This window comes from Rhamphochromis longiceps, linkage group LG23 (assembly GCF_057381845.1).
Source record: "Rhamphochromis longiceps isolate RC_006_pf linkage group LG23, R_longiceps_female_GT1.1, whole genome shotgun sequence".
Classification (NCBI taxonomy): Eukaryota; Metazoa; Chordata; class Actinopteri; order Cichliformes; family Cichlidae; genus Rhamphochromis; species Rhamphochromis longiceps.
The window spans coordinates 7,839,465-7,861,436 of NC_140578.1; the positions used below are offsets into that span (position 1 = coordinate 7,839,465).

Sequence of the window (21,972 nt, forward strand, 5' to 3'; positions counted from 1 at the left end):
TGGAAGGCAGTGACACAATGTGTGCTGTTTATTACTGGATCTGTGACTTACTGTGCAACAGTATAATGTCATAAATCAAATGCATTAACCGACCTTAAAAAAAATCTGTAGAGAGTGATGCAATACTCTGATCACCCAGTATAACGTTTTCTTTAAAGTCAGCCATTAAACTTTTGGAAGCAATAAGCCATCATCGCTGCCAATCCATAATTAGTTTACTTCATTATTAATGTTTCTGCATGCACTGGTCTGTTGCATTAAAGACATTTGTACACACACACAAACAAAGAAATGCAACATTGGTTATTACGCACTCACTCACTCATACACACACACACACACACAGAAATGTTGACTTTTTGCTGAAGATGCTAGAGAGGGTTCTGACATTTGCTCCGAAGTATGAGGCTTTCAGACCAACAGGGTTCACTGTGACTGACATTTTTCCAAAACAGGTGGAACAGACACAGTCACAAGATGACACCCACTCACCACCAAAAACAGCTCAGAACGTGAAGGACAACTGAACGACAGAACAAAGATGGCAGTGATTCCTGCCCTGCGTTGGATCAGAGCAGGAGGTCTGTGACTGAGGGCAGCAGTTCGGCTAACTCCGACTCGACATTGGCCGTTTGAGTGACGGGGTTTCCACGGAGGTCAAGGCGTTTCAGCTTGGGGCAGGATGCCAACGTCTGAAGATCTGCCAATGTAGAGATTTCTGCATGTTTGAGTTAATGAAAATCCCTTGCAGTGTGCTGTGGTAACATCAGTAACAATGAATAACATGAGCTCTGATGCACATATTCCAAGCACCGGTGTAAAAAGTAAGATCTAAATGACAAATATGACACTGAGATATAAATTCATTTTTCTAAAAATAGCAACTGTGATTGCCAGAGGAAAAAAAGAAAAACAGTAACTATCCTCATCATAACCTGCAAATCACATTAATTCCTCCCAAGTGTAGCAGGGGAAGTGAAGCATGAAGAGGAGGGAGTCTGTGGTGATGATGTGTTGTTAAATGTTTCTTCGCTTCTTAATGATGCTGTTTGTTCGGTGAAATTGCGGTGCTGTTTTTATTTACCCGATCGATTCAGACGTAGGTAAAATAAATTATTCATGTATTGAGCTGAAGAGTCTTGTTAAAAGTGCAATTTTCTAAATGCTGTAAACACAATCTTAGTGCGTAGCGTGTCTTTTACATCAGCTGTTCGCACTCTTTACAGGATTGTTTTGAAGCACTGAGCCACTCAGAACTGATTAACGCATTTCTTGAGTCACTAGTTCCCTGTGAAAAGACAAACAGACAATATAAACTGATCCCTATGACACTAATTCTGAAGGATGACTGGAGATCCAGAACACACTACTAACTTAAGGATACTGTTGTTTTTCAAGAGGACTTCCTCCAGTTTGGGAAGGTGATAAACTCCCTCCAGGTTTTCTATGGCGTTGTTATCAGCCTCCAAGACCTGCAAATATGAAGAAGTCATTGAATTGCAGGAGAAGAATTTCATCAATATCTGTCTTTCCTTTTCTAATCTATTGGTGCAGACACAAAAGAGGAAAAAAATCACTGTCCATGCAGGAGAGCAAATTGGATTTCAATTGCAGCTTCATCACCTCGAGACACTGCAACATGGCAAACTGAGGAGGCAGCCGCTGCAGGTGATTAGAGGACAGATTGATATGGGTAACCAACAACAGCTGGTCCAGGTGGCATAAAGTGGTCAGGTTCTGTTACAAAGAAAAAAAGAAATCAAATTTAAGCACCTCCCTAATCAGCAAAAAAGGTTTCAGGGAAATCTGATGTCTTGTTATTCTGACCCAACCTTGTCAGAAATGCTGAAGACACGCACTTCAGCATACTCCATTTTCAGGATGGTGTTTTCAATCATAAACTTGCTGCACAGGTCACTGTAATATGCAGAGCGCATGGAATCCACTTCCTAGTGAATGAAGCCATTGAATTAGTGATTGCTGACTGCATTGTAGACAAATGCATTTATTGCCAGTCCCATATACTGTACTGTATGTGGTTTATACTCACTTTGAGTGTTCTAAAATGAGCAAGCATCTCCTGTTCGTATCCCAGAGGGTCTAGTGCCCTCATCAGGAGAATAATGGTCAGTAAGCACCCTGCCGAGGCAAAGCTAGCAATCAGTGGTTGTATAAGACCTTTATCACCAGCAACATCAAACTTCAATACTCAACCTAATCTTGTAATGGGAACAAGCACACCATCTCACCAATACGTTCCTTAACTCCCATCATCAAAGCTGCCTTTCATGAAAATGTCAACTACACACCTGCAAAGTTTCGCAACCACATTGCACACAGTTATAATGCTAATGTATTATGTAATTATGTTTATAGGCCAGAGATTCTTAAAGATTCTCCATTTCAGAAGCTGAAAAAATACTCACACCCCACAATTTTTTATCAATGACAACACAAATGGATAGAAATTGACTTTAGTGACGTAAAGGTCAACCAGATAGCATCAGCAAACATTTGCTTGTGTGTTTTTCCTGCAAATCATATTTATTTTAGTTAGTTTCACTCCATAGTTTTCCCCAGGGTCAGCCCAAGTAGTGTCTCTATGCCCTACCAGTGGGCTCCACTTCTTTTAGAGAACAATTACTCAAGAGATTAGTACTTAAAAACAACAACAAAGCCATATTCTTAATTATGCAGGAATCAGATTCACATTTAGCATTATTGTTCTGCTCTGATCTGTCATTCTGCACGCATACATGAAAAGCCTGAGGCAGGGGATCGCTTCTGCAAGCACAAGGACATAAAGGCTGCATAAGTAGGGCACAGCGTGAAAAACAGGGGTGAATGCAGGTCGCAAAGCAGCTTGAAGAACAAGCAGCAAGGGTAGGCAGGCTAAAACACCTAAAATAGCACACTTTATGTGATATTTCTCAGCTGGTCTCAGCTGATATGGGCTCCTGTTTTAGATCACCTGTTATCAGCTGATTGTGGGCTGAGCTCAACTTTGTGGCCTGTCTGAATCGAGGCTTTGCTGAGTTTTACAAAATTCATACACACGCACACATTGTAAAAAAAGAGCCACAGATCTGTTTCTGTGCGAAGCTGGTGATTTCCTGTAAACCCTGTAACATACAAGAAAAAGCACTTACATTTATTGAGTGGCTCCAATTCTTGTAGCTGCTTGACCGACTGTAGCTCCGACTGTAGCACAGAAGTCTTTTCTACTGAAAGTTCGCTCCTGCAAAAAAAGACCATATCTAGTTCCTAATCCCTAAAGAAGGCCAACTACAAAATGTTTCAGTTGTTCCAAAAACAAAAGTACCTGAAAAGTTCCTGATCTGTAGCAGAGTCCCTACACCAACTCTCAGTTCGACCTATGAAAGTTAAATGTTCACAGTGTCATGAAGGTCATCATCCTGCCTTTCAAAGAACACAACATGGTAGATATGTATATGTGTCACCTGTGTAGAGAGCACAGTCCCTATGAGTGTGTTTTTCAGTCCAGTGCACAGTCAGGTTGCGTTCATTGGTGATGTCGCTAATCGTTCCAGGAGGCAGATTGCATATCTAAGCCTTTGCTAAGGAGAGAAAACCTCCAAACATGAATTATGTATTCCAAAAGTGAAACGGAAGTATTTGATTTGAACATAAATTAGTCACTTTAAAGCAAACCCGCGCAGGCCCACAGTGTGAGTGTGCATACTAAGTCCATGGCTGATTTCCAGGGCCAATACGGCAACCTGGTAGAGCTAGGCATTATGACTAAAATATTAATATTTAGGAGTCTGAATGCTCGGAAAGCTCCCGGCCCAGACGGTGTGTCTCCTGCCACCCTCAGACACTGTGCAAACGAGCTGGCCCCAGTGTTTTCTGGCATCTTCAACTCCTCACTGCAGGCATGTCATGTACCTGCCTGCTTCAAGTCCTCTACCATAATCCCTGTCCCCAAGAAACCTAGGATCACTGGACTAAATGACTACAGACCCGTGGCTCTGACATCTGTGGTCATGAAGTCATTTGAGCGCCTAGTTCTCTCCCATCTCAAAACCCTCACGGCCCCCCTCCTGGACCCCCTGCAGTTTGCATATAGAGCCAACAGGTCTGTAGACGACGCCATCAACATGGCCCTACACTTCATCCTGCAGCATCTGGACTCCCCAGGAACCTACGCCAGGATCCTGTTTGTGGACTTCAGCTCTGCCTTCAACACCATCCTTCCAGACCATCTCCGAGGCAAGCTTTCCCAGATGAATGTGCCTGATCCCATCTGCCGGTGGATCACTGACTTCCTGACGGACAGGAAGCAGCACGTGAGGCTGGGAAAGAATGTCTCGGACTCCCGGACCATCAGCACCGGCTCCCCTCAGGGCTGTGTTCTTTCTCCTCTGCTCTTCTCCCTGTACACCAACTGCTGCACCTCCACCCACCAGTCTGTCAAGCTAATCAAGTTTGCAGATGACACCACCGTCATTGGGCTCATCTCGGACGGGGACGAGTCTGCCTACAGGAGGGAGGTTGAACGTCTGGTGTCTTGGTGCAGCCACAACAACCTGGTGCTGAATGCCCAGAAGACAGTGGAGATTATTGTGGACTTCAGGAAGCACACAGCCCCACTCCCCCCCATCATCCTGACTGACACCCCCATCACCTCTGTGGACTCATTCCGCTTCCTGGGTACCACCATCACCCAGGACCTGAAGTGGGAGCCCACCATCACCTCCGTCATCAAGAAAGCCCAGCAGAGGATGTACTTCCTGAGGCAGCTGAAGAAATTCAACCTGCCAACACGGACGATGATGCAATTCTACACTGCAATCATCGAGTCCATCCTCACCTCCTCCATCACCGTGTGGTACGCTGGAGCCACTATCAGGGACAAACAGAGACTGCAGCGTGTTGTGCGCTCTGCTGAGAAGGTGATTGGCTGCAGACTCCCATCTCTGCAGGACCTGTACACCTCCAGGACACTGCGGCGTGCAGCCCGGATCTCAGCTGACCCTTCTCACCCTGGACACAGTCTGTTTGACCTGCTCCCCTCAGGCAGGAGGCTCCGGTCCATTCGCACCAGAACCTCTCGCCACAAGAACAGTTTCTTCCCCTCTGCTGTTGGACACATGAACAATAACCACATGATTGTCCCCGCCACTAACACATGACCCTACGCTGTGTCACTGCATCATTTCATGTTTGGCACTGATCACCACCTGCACTCATGTATATATCTTTCTACGTAGCACTCATAATTCTTATTCTCATGTATATATCTCATGTATAGCTCATGCACATATCTTTCTTTCTACATAGCACTTTAATTCTTATTGTCTGCACTGAAGCACTGCAGCAATTTCCTAATGTTGTAAACCTCAACATCTGGCAATAAACCCATTCTGATTCTGATTCTGATTCTGATTAAATCTCCAAACTTTATTGAGGCTTTAATAAGTTCATTTAGATTTACAAAGAGCACTGAGCACTTTGTTTCAGACAAAACATTTTAGAATATACCAAAGAGAGAAGCAGCCTAAGGTAAAGAAGACTCCTGTTTCTGAGCGAATGACTGCATCTGGTTTAAAAAATAAAATATTCACGTGGAACTGTGAATGAATATGGATGTGAATGACAGATATCGAGGACATTTTACTAATTACTGAGCTTGCATATCAATGAGGGTCATTTCCATGACTACTGTGCAAATGCCATCACCCTATGAAGACAGTGTTAAGTGTGCCCACTTACACATTGCTTACGACCAATGTGTTACATACTGCACACTTAGAAGAAAATCCTGATTATTACTCCAAAGTTTTTCTCCTTATATGCCACTCCCATTGCTTTTAACTGCTTACCGGGAAACATGTATCAATTTGTATGGTACTGGTATTTGCTTTTTCCCTATTCTTCACCCAAATGTAAAGGTAACTCTACAGTCACACAAGGAAAACCAGTAGTTTGAGACTGAGACAAGACAGAGGTGGTCTGTGACTGCTTGTTGTCAGCTGCCATCTTCAAAAAATATATATAAGTGATAAAGTGGTAATAAGATGGAATGAGTCTGCTAACAGTTTGTGATTGAATTGGTTCACATTGGCATTTACAATGTGACCTGTTGTGGTACTAAAACTATAAATAAGGTTGCCTCACATCAAGCAAACCTGTGCAAGGTTAAAGCTGCTTGACATTTAACCTCTAGGCAACCAGTTGGTATTGAATAAATCCCAGGCAACCACCAATTTTTCCCAGTCGCCAGGAGGTTGCCATCCTAGTTTTACTCTAGTGCCAATGAACCATAAAGCAATGAAGTTGTTCTACATACTAATACAGTTGGAGTTTTAACCATTTTTCCATCTTGTTAGCTTGGCCTCTGAGGTCAGAAACAAAGCTAATCTTAGAGATACTCTTTCCAAAAGTATTAACTTCAGCTATCAACTTTAATAGTCAGTCTAAACATGATGTCATGTATTACTAAACTCTGACAAGCACTCTGACAAGGAACTCCCTTCACTAGTGTGCTAAAGCCAACATAACATTCCACTGCAGTGCACTGATCAAAGTTTCATGATGAAACCTTTTCTCTTGATGCACATACCACAGAGTCTTAGCAGCATGAGGTACGTGCAGAATGATAAGAGCAGAATGCTAAACCAGTATGCTGTTCAATCAGCAGCACACCAGGAAAAGTATTCTTATTCTCTGCGGGGTAACCTGTCAGTTTTAAGTCACAATGGAAAAGGATACCCAGACAGGGCTCTGTTTAAAGCGCGGATGGACACTCCTCCACTCCACTCTCTGGGGCTGACCGTCAAGGACGAGGAACAAGCCGACTGACTGCGCCTGACAGGACAAAAGCAGGGAGAACGTTCACCAAGAATAGACAGGGTACCATATGAAGGCAACTTTGTTTAAAAAAAACAACAAAAAACTGGTCAGACACATCTTACCAGTCTTCACTTTTCCAAAACTGTCACAGTCTCCATGACAGCAGAGGAAAACTCTTTTCTTGCTCACACACAAACTCCACTTTGCACATGATTATATGCACATCATGAATACCTAAATCTACACTCTCCAGTCACTTCATCAGGTACACCTGCTTAGTTGCTTTTTTAGCTAACATCTAATCAGCCAATCACAAGGCAGCAATTCACTGCATGTAGACATGGTCAAGACCATAAGTTAAAATTGAAACGTGTTTTTAAGTGACACCTATTTGAGTACCAAAGTTGTTGGTGCAAGACGGCCTGGTGTAAGTCTTTCAAAAAGAAATGGTCCACTGGGATTTTCCTGCACAGCCATCTCTAGAGTTCGTAGTGAATGGTCTCAAAAATAGAAAATTCAGACAGCTTCAAGTTGATACAAAGGCAACGTTAATTTGCAAAGACTCACCAAAGTTAGACAAGTGGCAAATAAAAAACATGCCTGGTCTAATGAGTCTTGATATATGCTACAATATTCATATGATAGGTTCAAATTTGGCATAAACAACATGAAATCACAAATCCATTCTGCCTTGTACCAACAGTGCAGGTTGGTAATGGTGATGTAATGGTTTGGGGGGCATTTCCTTGGCACACCTTGGATCCCTTAGTGGAAAGGAACATTGTTAAACACCTGAGTTCGTCCCATCATGTCCACAGTGTACCCATCTTGTGATGGTTGCTTGCACCAACATAACGCACCGTATCATGAAGTTGAAATCATCTCAAACTGTTTTCCTGAAGATGACAGGAGGCTCGCTGTACTGAAATGGCCTCCACAGTCACATCTCAGACCAAAACAACTTTTGAGACGTGAGGAAACGGGAGATTCATATCACTGACGAGTGGCCAGAAAATCTGCAGCAACTCTATAGACTTCTTTAGACCTAAATCTTTGAGAAGGTGCTTCCAGCACCTTTTTGAATGTGTCATAAAGGCTTAAGGGAATTCTGGAGGAAAAAGTACTAACAAGGTGTAGCTAAAGAAGTAGATGGTGAGTGCATATTCATACCCTTACATATCACAAATCTACAACATCTAACTAACTAAAAAAAATTAAAAAAAAAAAAAAAAAAGAGTATATAATTTTCTAAAAGGACAAATTAAAGTACTTATGTGAAAAAAATGTATCTGCAAGTCTACTTTAGAATATTGTCACATTTAATTTCTTTAGGACAATGAACCCTAAAATGCCAGGGTATTTATTTAGGTCACCTTATTAAAAAAATAAAATAAAGAACAGCTCATCCTGAATTCCATTACAGCATTTTCTAAGTGAAGAAAAAGTGGAGATACTGACATTCACAGGCCTGGAGAAGGCCACAGCCACTCTCTCCTCATCCCGATTCACATACACACAGCTTATCATCTCTTCACGCTCCGCTGTTAAAAAGACAAAGAACTTGTGATTTACAAAGCACAGCAAAGCTGAAATGTATTCTCGTTCATACTTACAGACACTACGACCAATAGACATACCTCTGCCTAACAGCCAGCGATAGTAAAACCACGCGCTCTGGTCATTAGGGTCAGTGAAGAAAGCGTTCTGTACAAGCTCATATTCTGAAAGTAGTTAATACAATTTCACTGTAATAGAATATACAATCTGACTTCATTTGCAAAATAACACCTTTTACTTAAGGATAATAAAGACTTACACTGCCCCCTATCAGTTGCTATTGGGAACTGCAGTTTACCTTTTAGTAGTTGCTCTTCACAGACCCGATGGGAATGGGTTTGAGGAGAAGGTGGGGGGGAGGACTGCGGAGGCTCACGGCATGGTGAAGGGGGCTCTGGAGACTCTGGGTGAAGCAGAGGCAGAAGGGTGCTACGGTAGTGCCAGCTGGAGTAGTTGGAAAAGTTGGAGCCAATAAGACGATCAGTAAATGCCAATTCCTGATCTACAGGCACGCCAGACATCTTTACAACCATTCGGCGGTAATCCCAGCAATGGACTGGGCAAGACAGAAACACAGAACATGCCAGAAACATGAGTAAAAATAATGTAGTGAAGGACAAGGTTTAGATCGATTACTTTTAAAAAAATGCATTATTACATATCTTTAACATTTTTATTTTTTTCTCCCACTCACAGTTGCGGTCATCCAGGCTCAAGCAGCGATCACACAAAGTCAGCTCCCTGGCCCAGTCCGGTCGAGGCAAACGGGCGGAGACCCAACCTCGGTGGTGCCAGCTGCCATAAGATTTTGGGTTCACTTTCAGGCAAGACTCAGTAAACGACAGCTCAGCCTCGTAAATCTTCTGCACTTCATCTTTGTCTCTGCAGAGGATATTGGGAAACAAAGTCGTCATTCTCCTGTGACACCGCAAATGACTTACCATTCAGTAAAAAGGGATTCAACTATGAATCTGTGAGTACTAACTTCACAGTCTCCAGGTGCATTAGGATTTCTCTTCTGTAGTTCCACAGGGTTGCAAAGTCAGGATTGGATGATAGGAGCTGCTGGGTGAGCTGAAGAGCCTCATCATCCCAGATACCCTCATTTCTCTGTCAAACAGGAGAAAGTGAGGAGGGTGAGGAAAATACATGGAGTGAAAAGCAGGCGGAGAAAAACACAACACATTTTTATCTGTTAAAGACACACACCTGAGCCACAAAAATTTTTACATATGAATATCACAATAAGTTTAAATCCTGTCCATTAGTTAACTATTTACAACTGTTAAAAGATGACTACATTAGAAGACAGATGAAAATTTAGAAAGGGATAAAAGGGGGCTGATATCCAAATGTGGACAAAATTGAATTGGTTTTTTCCTTGTTCTGACCAACCACCTATGGAACTCAAATTTATGTCAATGTATAGAAGTAACTTCACATTTAGTTCATAAGATATAAATAAAGAGAAGCAGAATTTTAACAAAATCTTTTTATTTTTTCCCCCAATTTTTGTACATGATTTAAAAAAAATTGCTGTTCTTTACAGAAAATTCTCCTTTTTAAAAGACCCACTGTAAAAGAAAAAAAAAGGTGAAAAACCTTTCTGTCATTTAATTGTTTAGTTATTACTTAATGTTGTTGTAATCAAGTGGAGTACATTGGAGTCTTTGCTGGACTGATTCTGGCCCCCAGGTCTTATGTTTGACACCCCTACACTAACCCAAAGACATGCTGCAGTATTGCTACTAAAACATAAGGGAAATTTAATATTCCACCTTAGAAAAACAGGCATCACGTGCTGCTACGTATATCTTGAGCTTCTTCTCCCTCTCCTTTCTTTTCTCCTCCTCCTGCTGGGCTGTAGTTTTAATTTTCACTCTGCCATGCTGTCAAAAGCAAAAAGAGAAGGATATACCAGCAGAGTACAGTTTATTCTGCTGGCTAAATGTGTAAATAATTGACCTACTGTAATTCCACATGCACTGGAAATGCCTAGATTTGAACAAGTATAGTAAATGGCTCATCTCTTACCATCGTTGCTGTTAGTGAAGGAGGCTTCTTTAAGAATCTGTTTATGAGGGGTGACAGTCATGTTTAGGCCAGAGTAATGTTCACATGACATACAGAAGCAAAGTGCTGACAGACTGACACAGAAGCTTTAACAAGTTAACGTAAAGAGCTCTCAGTATTCAGGTATACAGTGCTCAGTAATGCCAAAACACTGAATACAAGTATCACTGAATGTAAACTTAGCATGCTAATTAGCTCCGTTGTGGGCTGGGCTCATTCAGTTCAATGAAACGAGCACAGATTAAGCACAACCGGCGGTATACAACACTTCTTCATTAACGCTGTACACTGAACGCAGCACAACCTATCCCATTAAATACATACCTGGTGTTTCACTGACGCTGATTGTGTGTTTTAGAATGCAGTTTGATTTGTCATGTCACCATCAGGAGTGCTAACGACTACAATTTTTTCACTTCCGTCTCATGACATCTACGTCACTGAGAGGCTCTCGCACAGCTGCCGCGCTTTCGTTGTCCTCTAGTGGCGAAAACGGCTCACAGCTAGTGATGGGACGTTCTGTATCGAGGCTTCGGAGCGTGTGTCGAGTAATGGAGGGGGCGTTTCCGCGAAGCGCGTATCGAGGCTTGCTTCATTTATGGGAGGAGCTGAAAATGATGACGTCCGAAGCCTCGCTGCCCGGCTGTACCACGTGACTGGTTCATGAAGTGGTTCGAACTTTGCCGCGAGATATGACAGCGATATAAACCCCTCAGACTTCATTCAAAAATGTGGGTGTTTGATGGAGAGTTGCGGTTAGTGAGAGTTTGGAGACCGTTTGGAGGTTTATGAGAGTGAGGAAAGTCAGGAGAGAATGGAGCCAGCTAAGAAGAGGAGGATGTCCTCCCCTGTGTGGGAACATTTTGATCTTATTCCTCCCAACAAGGTATGTAAATTTCTACAGAAGATGTATTTTCATGATACTGATGGTGCAATACAATTTATGTTGAGCTGTCTTGACTTTTGTACAAGGTGAAGTGTTTGCTATGTGCCAGGGAGCTGGGATATGACAACAACAACACCTCATCCATGCTTAGGCACTACAGAGCTTTGCATGAGAATAAGGGGGACACCGATTGTGGAGCAAGACCAGGTGAGCCATCAAATGCAATGATAATATAGGATGCAGTAATGTTACTAAATGATATAACAATATTATACAACTGTTATAAGTTACGTGTGTGATATTTATATTTGTGCTTTATCTTTATTGTCTTTCCTCAGGAGAACAATCTCAAATAGATGAAGACCTGGTCAGCATGGTGATTGAGGACTCCCAGCTATTTAGCATTGTGGAGGACAAAGGATTCAAAAGATTTGTTAAATCATTAAATCCTAGCTATGTTCTCCCCACTAAAAAGGTCATAAAAGCAGTGAAAATTTAGTTTTTACAGAATAAAATGTGAACAGGCAGGACTGAGGCTCAAAGCCTCAGTGTGTAGCTGTCCATACCTCAACGTTACAAAAGCACAACTACTGTCCACACCCCAACCACACCTCACCTCACAGTAAATGATCATTTCCATTTCAAGCATTTCCAAATAATCATTTCCCATACTGCCACTATAAATATACACAGTATACTGCCATCACTACAATATACATGTTTTACACACTCCTTTTGTTGTTGACATTTACAGGCTGTGTGCAAAATGCCACACTCTTCAAATTCATGCCAGCTATTATTTTTACGTCCAGTAGGTGTCCTGCTAGAGCAAATGAAGCTTCATGAAGCTTCGCGTTGGGGTGAACCAATTGGATGAAAAGCTTCAGTGCTTCATGGGGCTTCATCTGCCCATCACTACTCACAGCTGCGGAGTTACAGGGGCCACATAAGGTGGTGACACTTAAGAAGGTGACACTAGTCTCTAAGCGACTGGATGAGGCGTAAAGTCAAATAAGACAGAGGATCGGTGTAGTTCAGTTCAATTCAGGTTTATTCACAGCAAAAGTCGACTCAAGGCGCTTTACTGTGAGGTAAAAACCTACAGTTTGGGAGAAAACCCCAACAATCGAGCGACTCCCGTGAGCAAGCACTTTGCGACGGTGGGAAGGGAAACCCCCTTTGTAACTGGGAGAAACCACCGGCAGAACCATCCCCTTCAACTGGTTGGTGGTGAAGGGAAAGAGAAAGGAGAAAGGGAAGAAGCGATCTTAAAGAGACTGGACAAAACACACTATGAGAGAGAGAATTTTAATGACACTCAGCAGTGGCTCTACCATCCAAATGTCACAGCAGAAATTGAGATTCATCAGACTAGGCAATATTTTTTCAATCTTTCCTTGTTCAGTGTTGGTGAAGCAATGTGAATCAGTTTAACTGTTCTTAGTGGTCTGCTTTAGCATAGTTCAAGGTTTTACATTTTGTACTTACAGAGATGCTTTTCTTCATAAATTGGTTGTAATGGGTGGTTATTTATTCATTACTGCTCCCCTCTTATTAGTTTAAAGGTTTCTCTCTTTTTTGAAGATTCTCTGTAACCATAGAAATGGTTGTGAAGGAAGATTCAGTAGATCAGCAGTTTCTGAAATACTTAGACCAGCCTGCCTGTCACCAACAACTATACAACATTCAAAGTCACTACAGTCAGTTTTGTCTCCATTCTGATGCTTGGTTTGAACTTCAGCAGGTCATCAGGTCTACATGTCTAAATACACTTGAGTTGCTGCTGTGATTGGCTGATATTTGCATTAACGAGCAGTTGAAGAGGTTAATGTAATAAAGTGGCCAGTGAGCGAGGACTGTCTTCCTCACTATTTAAAAGTAACTCAAAAAGACCTCTTAAAAATGTCTCAATATCATATCAAACTCACTCTCAATAGTGGGCGAGCACATGGTGTGGCAGCATCAGAGTGTCTGAGTGGGTGAATGCAAAACATACTAAAAAGCACTTTGTAGAATGTAGCTAAGGTTGAAAGGTTCGTCATGAGTGCAGAGCATTTTATTTGAGGACTAGAAAATTTACATTTTTTAAACTTACCAGAAAATGTCTCTTGATACTGGCTTGCAGAGAGGCTCTTCAGATAGAAAGGTCAATGCAATACTGCTTGCATTATTTATAAGAAACCAACCCTGAATATGACCTTTTTAAAATGTAATGCCAGAAACAAGCTCTATATACTCAAAGTGTCTCTTTAAAGTTGTTCCAAATTGTTCATGGCCTGCACTATAAAGAAAACTATGCATGTATTGATTTTTAAAGGAAAAAATTACTGACATCTTAAGATAGTTTCAGGGCCACAGACTTGATGTGTCCTTTTAAGTTAGGACATTCTTCAGAGACATAGCAACTTGAGTGGAAAATTAATTTGTTATCATAAGGAGAGACTCCGACAGCTTCTCATGTCACACTTAACTGTCAAGATAGTTTTTTGTGAAATGTGGTGAATTAAAGGATCAGAATACTTTTTTTTATTCCTAGAGGAGATTATGTAAAATTGTGTTTTTTCATTATCATTTTGTAAGAAGTATAAAAAGAAATCCATCATAACAAACTGATGGACATAACAACGATCTGTATCGTTTTAAACACAAAAAATAGAAAAAGGAAAATCATAACTTTGTACAACTTTGTTTTTATTTTCATTGTGGGAAATCCCAGCATGCATGGAAGTGAAGTGACGATTTTTATCTTTCCTTTTATAAAGATAAGGGAAGAAAATACACCGATAGATAGATAGATAGATAGATAGATAGATAGATAGATAGATAGATAGATAGATAGATAGATAGATAGATAGATAGATAGATAGATAGATAGATAGATAGATAGATAGATAGATAGATAGATAGATAGATATTAATCTCAGCTTCTGCTAAATCGAGTGAGAAACTTTCCACATTGTTGTACCTTCTCCTGAAATTACTTTTTCTAGCAAAAAAATAAAAATCCCATAACATGCTAAAATTATCATAAATATAAAAGTATTGAGAATTGGCACAGTTTTTCAGTTAATAATAATTAATGAAGACAATTATATTATTTACCTTAACAAGGAATACAGAATCATAAGATTTATTGGAGTCATTTTTAAAATGTAAATATTTTCTAAAACAGCTACTCTTTAAAATCACTATTAAACTGAATCATGACATCCAACACAAAGCATGGAGTTAATAAATAAATAAAAATGAAACATATGCTTGACAAGACAAACGGCATACCTCTCTCTAAATGTTTATTAATGCTACTGAGCGATCGTAGGTCAAGAGTTGGCAGTTCGTCTTGTAATCGGAAGGTTGCTGATTCGAGCCCCGGCTCGGACAGTCTCGGTCATTGTGTCCTTGGGCAAGACACTTCACCCGTTGCCTACTGGTGGTGGTCAGAGTCCGGCTGCCTCGCCTCTGTCAGTGCGCCCCAGGGCAGCTGTGACTGTAGCTTGCCATCACCAATGGGTGGATGATTGAACATGTAAAGCGCTATACAAATACAGGCCATTTACTACTGCTGAATATGATAAGGTAAAAAGCTTTTAACATACATCTCAGATAAACTACTGTTTGTGAGGATTAATAGTATCTTTTGTACCATCTTCACAATGTGACTCCTTGGGAAAAAGAAACAAGAAATTATATAGTGTTTACATGAAGGTCCTTTTATTTATCAGATGTAATACCTGAAATGATTTATTTAACTGAATTGAAATGATTAGGCTCTGATTACCCTGAGTTCTACAATACTCCTACAAAGGGAACTGGCCATCAATAAAGGTGCAGATTTGGCTCTTATAGTGCTGAAATGTGTACACCATTACATCTAATAATGCTTAAGCCAACATTTGCACTTGCATAGAACAACTGGCCAGGAGCACTGTGGAGGTGATTTCCAACCTGGACAAAATTTAGCACACTTTGAGCTCCCTCTGCTGTTTCAGGAACTCACTCTAGCATAAGCACATAGGCTTTAAGGCATGTAGACATGGAATTGGCAACTCATGTGACGGTGCTTATCAAAGCATATGATTAAAACAATATAAAAATAACATACAACATTAAAAATCGAATATACATTCGTCCAAATTAATTACATTCTATGTGCTCAAATGTTGCACATGCTGGACGTATTTCCCCTCTTTGTTGTGACGAGATTTTGGGGTCATTAATCAAACAAAAGTAATCCAGTACATTGCTGAATTACTCCCAGGAGAAAGTAATTTGTTTAACATTACTCTTACGTTTCTCTGTAAAATGACCTGAAACACATTGTCTCATGATTACCAGGTAACAATATAAACCTATAGGCTACAGTAACACGCGCCAACAAATATCCCTACAGCCTGAATGCACATCACTACTTTTACCTGTTGAACTTCCGGGTCTGGCTGCTGGGCTTTGGGCGGCATTGAACTACTAGGAGAGAACCAGTTCTCCAGTCCCATCCCTAATAATTATCCCACTCTGACCTACAGCGTAGCACTCCTATACAAGTGATAGAGCCAGTGTACCAAAATAATTACCTCTTCACTCTACACCCACCCACAGCCTCACTTCAACTGACATTTTTCAGTTAGTAACCCCTGATTTGTTATTCTTGCATCTTAATACTCACTCAGTGACTTGTATTTCATGCTTCTCACACATTCCTTGATGTCATTTTGCAGCTCAGGGAGTGTTTCCTTGAACCCCATCATCAACTCCAGCTCTCTCCTCCTGTTTCGGCCACTTCCTCTTGAACTTCTCCTCATTTCTCAGGTGGATGTCGTCTCTGAATGTCAGGTCCAAAGGAATGACTAACAGAGTAACATGAACTCCTACTGGGCTCAGTGAAATCTCAACTCGTCGGCCCGAAACCTCCTCCTCTTGCATTTGACATTGTTCATTCTGACTAGATGCAAAGACTTCTTTATGCAGGAGAGTATTTCCTGTTGCACTCTTTCCAACAGTCTTCTGACCAAGCAGTATTATTCTCAGTTCCTGTAGCTTATTACTGGAAACTGAGAAGAAGACAGCTGTCAGAGCAAAGTGAAATGGGAAAATGTCATGTTGCATATAATCTGAGTGAGGATGCTCTGTCACTGGTAAGATTATACACTTCTGTCTATATTGTCCATTTTGAGGGGTGAGGGGTGGTCGTTTCTGAGTTCGGTAAGATGTAATTACCTGGACATTGTGTTAAAGCCAAGTTATTTGACATGTGACAGACACTATACTGCTATCATTACTGAATAACCATACTGTGTCTATTACAGTCACTCATATCCTCTAGCATTTTCAACAAAAGGTACTGCTGTTCTTTTGAAGTATATTTCTGTGTTTTGTTCATCTCTAATATTTATTTAATATGAGGGTGTGGAAACAGCTCTGACATTGCGGCACGTTTTTACTTGTGACACTGATGCTATGTGATAGTGAAGCATACCTCCAAGGGATTCTCGTGTGGCCTTGACTTGACTTTGCCTCAGCATTGCTCCTTCTTTCACCTTCCTTCTTCTCTATTCGATGGTCTGAAATATCTGCTGGTCTGGAACAAAGTAGCTCCACCCATTTGCTGCCACAGTCTCAGTGATTTTCTCCAGCAGCTCTGAGATTTGTGTACCATCACTTGCATTCTTATTATCAACTACATGATATCTATTTCCACATTGTTCAACTAGAGGCTGTAGGGCCTCCCCCTCTGCTTCGATGTACTGCTCTATGCTGTTTGTTTCTAGCCAGTCTCCTCTGGTAAAAACCATAATAGTGTGTCTCCACACTCCATCACCAAGAAGCTCCACATGTGATGTCACTGCATCTAAGTGTTTGGCATTAAATGATGCATCTGCATCTATCACCAGGAGGAAGACATGGGGCCCAGGAGGGCACAAAAACATGCTGCGCATCAGTTCATCTTTGATCGCTTCAGGAGTGTCGAACACAGGGAAGCCTTTCCACCAGCCTGGTGTGTCAACAAGAATGATTTCAGTTTTAGCCACAAAACCCCGGCAGGCAACAGACTTTGGCGTTCTTTTTCCATCTTCCTGGTCTTTGTACCCCAAGATAGTGTTCCCTACAAAGGTTTTCCCAACATTACGGCTTCCCAGAAGAATCATCTGCAGGAGTAGTTTATCTCTTCTGTTATCGGACAAAACATTTATTAGGCTTGGAGCTCACAGATCATGTAAGTTATTAAATTCAGATACAATGATTAAATTCCCAAAGTTCCGATATATTTTAGTGGACATTTGCAATACACCATACTGACATCTATAACGACATTGAGAAAAGAAAAATCACTTTTTTTTAATTCATATTTTTTGTGGCTTCTCAAGATATTATTTAACCTGACATTTTATAGATCAGTTTTTCATTTTCTGTGCTTTCTAAAATAGTTTTTAAGTTTTTAAGTTAAGTTTTAAGTTTTTAACATTTACAAAGTTCCCCTATGACATCTCTCCACCTGTACTTAAAAAAAAAGTTTGTCATTTTACAAGACTTTCATGTGGTGGATGTTTTCCTGGACTGAAACTATGTACTGTACTGCCTATGCAGTAATCTGCACAAGGATGCAAGAGCATTCAATACAGGAAGCTTTTGCTCGAGTGCACCTTCTGTCAAACTCACCTGGAATGAGTGCTTTGATGTGTTGTCTTTGGTCCTCGGCCTTCTTCCTTCTCTCTTCTGCCCTCTCAGCTACCTCCTTTTGCTTCTCTTTGATGACCCGGAAAATGTGCTCTTCTACCTTGTAGTAACTGCCACCATTGCCATCTTCTGCAGCAACTTTGTGACCTGAGATAAGTTACTCTTGTCCTTGTTGTTAAATACATGGTACCTGGGACTCTCATGCTACTGGAGTATCATGTGCAAGAACTCAGCAGACTGATACTGACAACCAAAAACCTTATACAAAATCACTATAATCTAAATTATTCATGCTGTATGTCTGCCAAATCACAGGTGAAAGTATCTCATGGTTTTAAGAAGAAATTGTGTTTTTCAGTTATTTCTTTGGTTCAAAGAAGCGGCTGGGATGTGTGGGACCTTGAACTCTGCTGAGATAACAGACACAATGTTACTTTGCTTGTGTTTGCTGTTGTTATGTGCTATGAGATTAATGTTTTGTTCATCAATATAACTCACGTCAATCATTTTATTTTTAGTAGCATAAATAAAACGATTTAAACAAAACAGACTAGAACCCAAGTGCTGCACAGCAAGTAAAATCATTGAGGCAAATATGACTTTTTTCTACTAAAGTTTATAAATAATAATCTTAACCGTTATAAATAGGAAAATAAAACTTTTGAAAGCAATTACCTTAAGCATAACTTCTATTATTTACAGTCGCTGGCGTGTTGGTTTCTTCATTTTAAGTCTGCACTGATATCACGATTAAGTTCTCAAGTTACTGTATCTATAAAACCAGTTAGACTGCACTGTTACACCAATCTATACACTGTGTTTGCTGGCTTTGCTTCACTTCATACAGTCTGTGTGAACTGGCAGTAGAATATGCCTGAAGGGACACACCTGAAATGAAGAAGCTCAATAAATTTTATCTGGTTAAAAATATAAAACTACAGATCCAGTTCTAACAATGGTTCCTTAACAATTATTAGTTCCTTAATAATTAGCTAATTAGTTGCATAAAAATAATTTTAAATCACTTGGCTATTAAATGAAATTTGCATATAGGCCTACTTGTGCTTTGCTTAATTCTTTTCTTTTCATGCAGTTTTCTACTTTTACTCTGCTGCAGAGACAAATATTGTGCATTATTATATTTATCCGAGAGCACAGTCATGCCATGAGTTAAAATGTCTTCATGTGAAACCTATCCAGCACTAAGTAAAGCATAATGATTGTTATAAATTTAAATTACCTAACAGCACATAAAAACACAGGGGATTTAGTACTTGTGACAGAAATTATCACTATTTTCTAAATGTTTGCAAACCAAATAATTAATTAATTAAGAAAATAATAATAATAATTAAAAAAAATCATAATTTTGACAGCCCAGGTCTACATTATATGAACAAAAGTAATGAGCCACCTACACATTACACCTGCAGGAGCTGCTCAGCTCTGGAGAGGTAGGGGAATCCTAAGTTCATTGTAGTGGTGTAGCATAAGAAAATGACTCACCAGAAAAAAGCCACTTAGTTAATTTTATTGTGAGCTCCAGACTGCACTGGCTCTAAGGTCAACACTTTGTCAATTCATCCAGCTATATAAGCAGATGTTACAGCACATGAGCCATCATGGCTGCTTTCAGCAGCACTCATGTCTGGTAGTTATTTTGAAGCATTAACTAACTAAATATTCAATATTGTTTATTACATTATATTTCAATACTCCATTTTTCTCACATATCATGTCTCCTCTGCTAAACAGGACCTAAGCTGGAATTGCCCTGCACTAGTCCAGCAATCCATCACTATAAACATCTACCCCAACACTGCACATTACCTAGTTTAATACCGACAGTAAATACAGGTCTCGTATAACCTTTGAATAACATGAAATTATCCATTTGTTGTCAGAGACACGTCTCAATATGAAATAACTAAGTCTGTACTTTATCAAATGTCACTAACTGAGGATTAAGTACCTTTAAAAATAATATCACCTCTTCCTCTCCTGTCCTCTCTTTTTCACATCTTTGTCTCTCTCTGAGTGTCACACATTTCATTGTTACTTCTGCCTGGAAATCTGTACTTTTGTGTGTTTGCAGATATGGTCTTTGAAACTTTATAACCACCACTGGGTGGTACTTCTAACTGCAAAAAGAGAAGGCTCTGTAGAAGATTGTGGGAAAATATCTCTAGGACTTGACCTCTGTAAACGCCAAATCCAATGTATTTATATAGCACACATAAAAAAACTGAAAATTTACCCAAAGTGCTGCACAAAAACAAAACAAAACAAGAGATAAAACGAAAGATAAAACCTCTCACATTAAAACTCTCACATAAAATAAAACAAAGAGAATAAAAAAGAGCATATCAATTCACACCGGTCCGAACGCTAATTAAAAAAAGATGTGTTTTCAAAAGAATTTATAAAAAGGAAGTGAAGAGGCCTGTCTAATAGTTAAAGGCAGTATGTTCTAGAGTTTGGGTGCCACAATTGAAAAAGCTCATTCTCCTCTAAGTTTCAGCCTCATTTTTGGGAAAACCAAAAGCAGCTGGTCGGCTGATCTAAGGGCCCACGAGGGAATATAAGGCTGAAGTTCATCAGGAAGGTATGGAGGAGCAAGACCATTTGGGCATTTATAGGCCAACGTTAGGACTTTGAAATTAATTCTGTCATTAACAGGAAGCTGACTCCAGCATAATGTGCATTGCAATAGTCGAGCCGAGTTGAGATAAAGGCATGTATTATTTTCTCTAAGTCATACCTTGACAAAGCTGGCTTAAGCTTTGCTATTTTCCTTAAGTGGAAAAAGCTTTTTTGCAACACAGAACTGATTTGTTTATTAAATTTAAAACCCGAGTCCATAATGACTCCCAGACTTGTGACATGCTGTTCGATATGTTGTTGGCTTGTATGACCCAAGCCAAGCATAATTAATAAGTGGTTTGCATAATTACCTCTGATTGAAGCTCAAAAGGTTCAGAGCCATCCAAGCCTTGACATCTTCAAGGCAGTTTAAAACGATTGGATGGGGCCTGGATTATTAGGTGCTAAAGGCAGGTAAATTTGGAAGTCGTCAGCAGTGAAGGGATATCTCATGTTTTCTAAGAATAGAGCCCAAAGGGAGCAAGTACAAAAAAACAGAAGAGGACCAAGCATTGACCCTGAGGAACCCCACAAGAAAGGGGGGCTGAGGTGGACAAAACATTTTTAATATTAACACTGAACGTTCTGTCACTCAAATAGGAACGAAGCCAATCCAGTGCTGCACCTTTAAGCACAAGAATCACAGAGCTTCCAGAATCGTTTGCTATAAGGATGTCATTAAAAACCTGTAAAAGTGCTGTTTCAGTGGAATGTAAAAGTTTAAAACCAGACTGAAAAACCTCCATAATGTCATTGGTATCCAAAAATGTATTGAATAGGGTAAAAACTATTTTTTCCAATAACTTTGAAAGGAATGGGAGTTTCGAGATCAGTCTAAAATTTGAGCGGGGAATAAACATGGATGGGTCATATGCAGGAAGTACTATTGCTGACCTGATACACTCAACCTTGTTTACAAAGAAAGAAAGGAACTGATTACATATGTCAGCAGAGGCTTTCAGGGTGGTAGCTTGAGGCACATTTAGAATAGAGCTGATGAGGGATTATGACAATTTCACACAATGATTTGAGAAAAATATTAGTTTTTCTCATTTTTCACTGTATTCTGATAAAATTTCCAACAGTAAGCTGTTGCAGTTTATTTGCTCGGTTGCTCAGTGTCATGTTATATTGACTAAAACGTGTACATTTTGGTCATTCAAGTTTCAGAAAGCATGATTTAGTGTTAGTTCACTGGCTAAAGATGTGTCGAACCAAAGTCTTCAGCCAGGGTGCAGCTCATAAAAAAAACCCATCTGCATGACAGCATGTTGTAACCAACTGTAGTATCAGATTTAACAGACTACGAAATGAAAGTAACAGAA

At 40.2% G+C, this 21,972-nt stretch overlaps 2 protein-coding genes across 2 annotated transcripts; one reads left to right on the top strand and one right to left on the bottom strand.

Moving 5' to 3' along the window:
• On the bottom strand, positions 1–10,891 carry rabggta (Rab geranylgeranyltransferase subunit alpha). The gene is made up of 17 exons (XM_085398729.1): positions 10,771–10,891; positions 10,408–10,444; positions 10,152–10,262; positions 9,359–9,483; positions 9,068–9,255; positions 8,672–8,929; positions 8,454–8,537; positions 8,275–8,357; positions 6,736–6,831; positions 3,462–3,567; positions 3,323–3,374; positions 3,150–3,238; positions 2,051–2,139; positions 1,833–1,949; positions 1,624–1,737; positions 1,385–1,472; positions 1–718 (listed from the first exon to the last, which is right to left on the bottom strand). The coding sequence occupies exons 2-17, from the start codon at positions 10,408–10,410 to the stop codon at positions 570–572; spliced, it is 1,752 nt and encodes a 583-aa protein (XP_085254855.1). The 5' UTR covers positions 10,411–10,444; positions 10,771–10,891; the 3' UTR covers positions 1–569.
• Positions 10,892–10,952: 61 nt separating this feature from the next.
• Positions 10,953–12,247, top strand: LOC146641206 (uncharacterized). Its single transcript, XM_085398906.1, has 3 exons — positions 10,953–11,332; positions 11,419–11,539; positions 11,671–12,247. Exons 1-3 carry the CDS (start codon positions 11,261–11,263, stop codon positions 11,829–11,831), a joined length of 354 nt encoding a protein of 117 aa, XP_085255032.1. The 5' UTR covers positions 10,953–11,260; the 3' UTR covers positions 11,832–12,247.
• The last annotated feature ends 9,725 nt before the right edge of the window (positions 12,248–21,972 follow it).

Coding starts and splice junctions, on each gene's coding strand:
- LOC146641206 (XM_085398906.1), top strand. CDS start 11,261: ATGGAGCCAGCTAAGAAGAGGAGGATGTCCTCCCCTGTGTGGGAACAT. Junction 11,333..11,418: donor ATCTTATTCCTCCCAACAAG/GTATGTAAATTT, acceptor CTTTTGTACAAG/GTGAAGTGTTTGCTATGTGC. Junction 11,540..11,670: donor CGATTGTGGAGCAAGACCAG/GTGAGCCATCAA, acceptor GTCTTTCCTCAG/GAGAACAATCTCAAATAGAT.
- rabggta (XM_085398729.1), bottom strand. Junction 8,930..9,067: donor GAGCCTGGATGACCGCAACT/GTGAGTGGGAGA, acceptor TGTCTTGCCCAG/TCCATTGCTGGGATTACCGC. Junction 6,832..8,274: donor CCTTCTCCAGGCCTGTGAAT/GTCAGTATCTCC, acceptor TTGTCCTGTCAG/GCGCAGTCAGTCGGCTTGTT.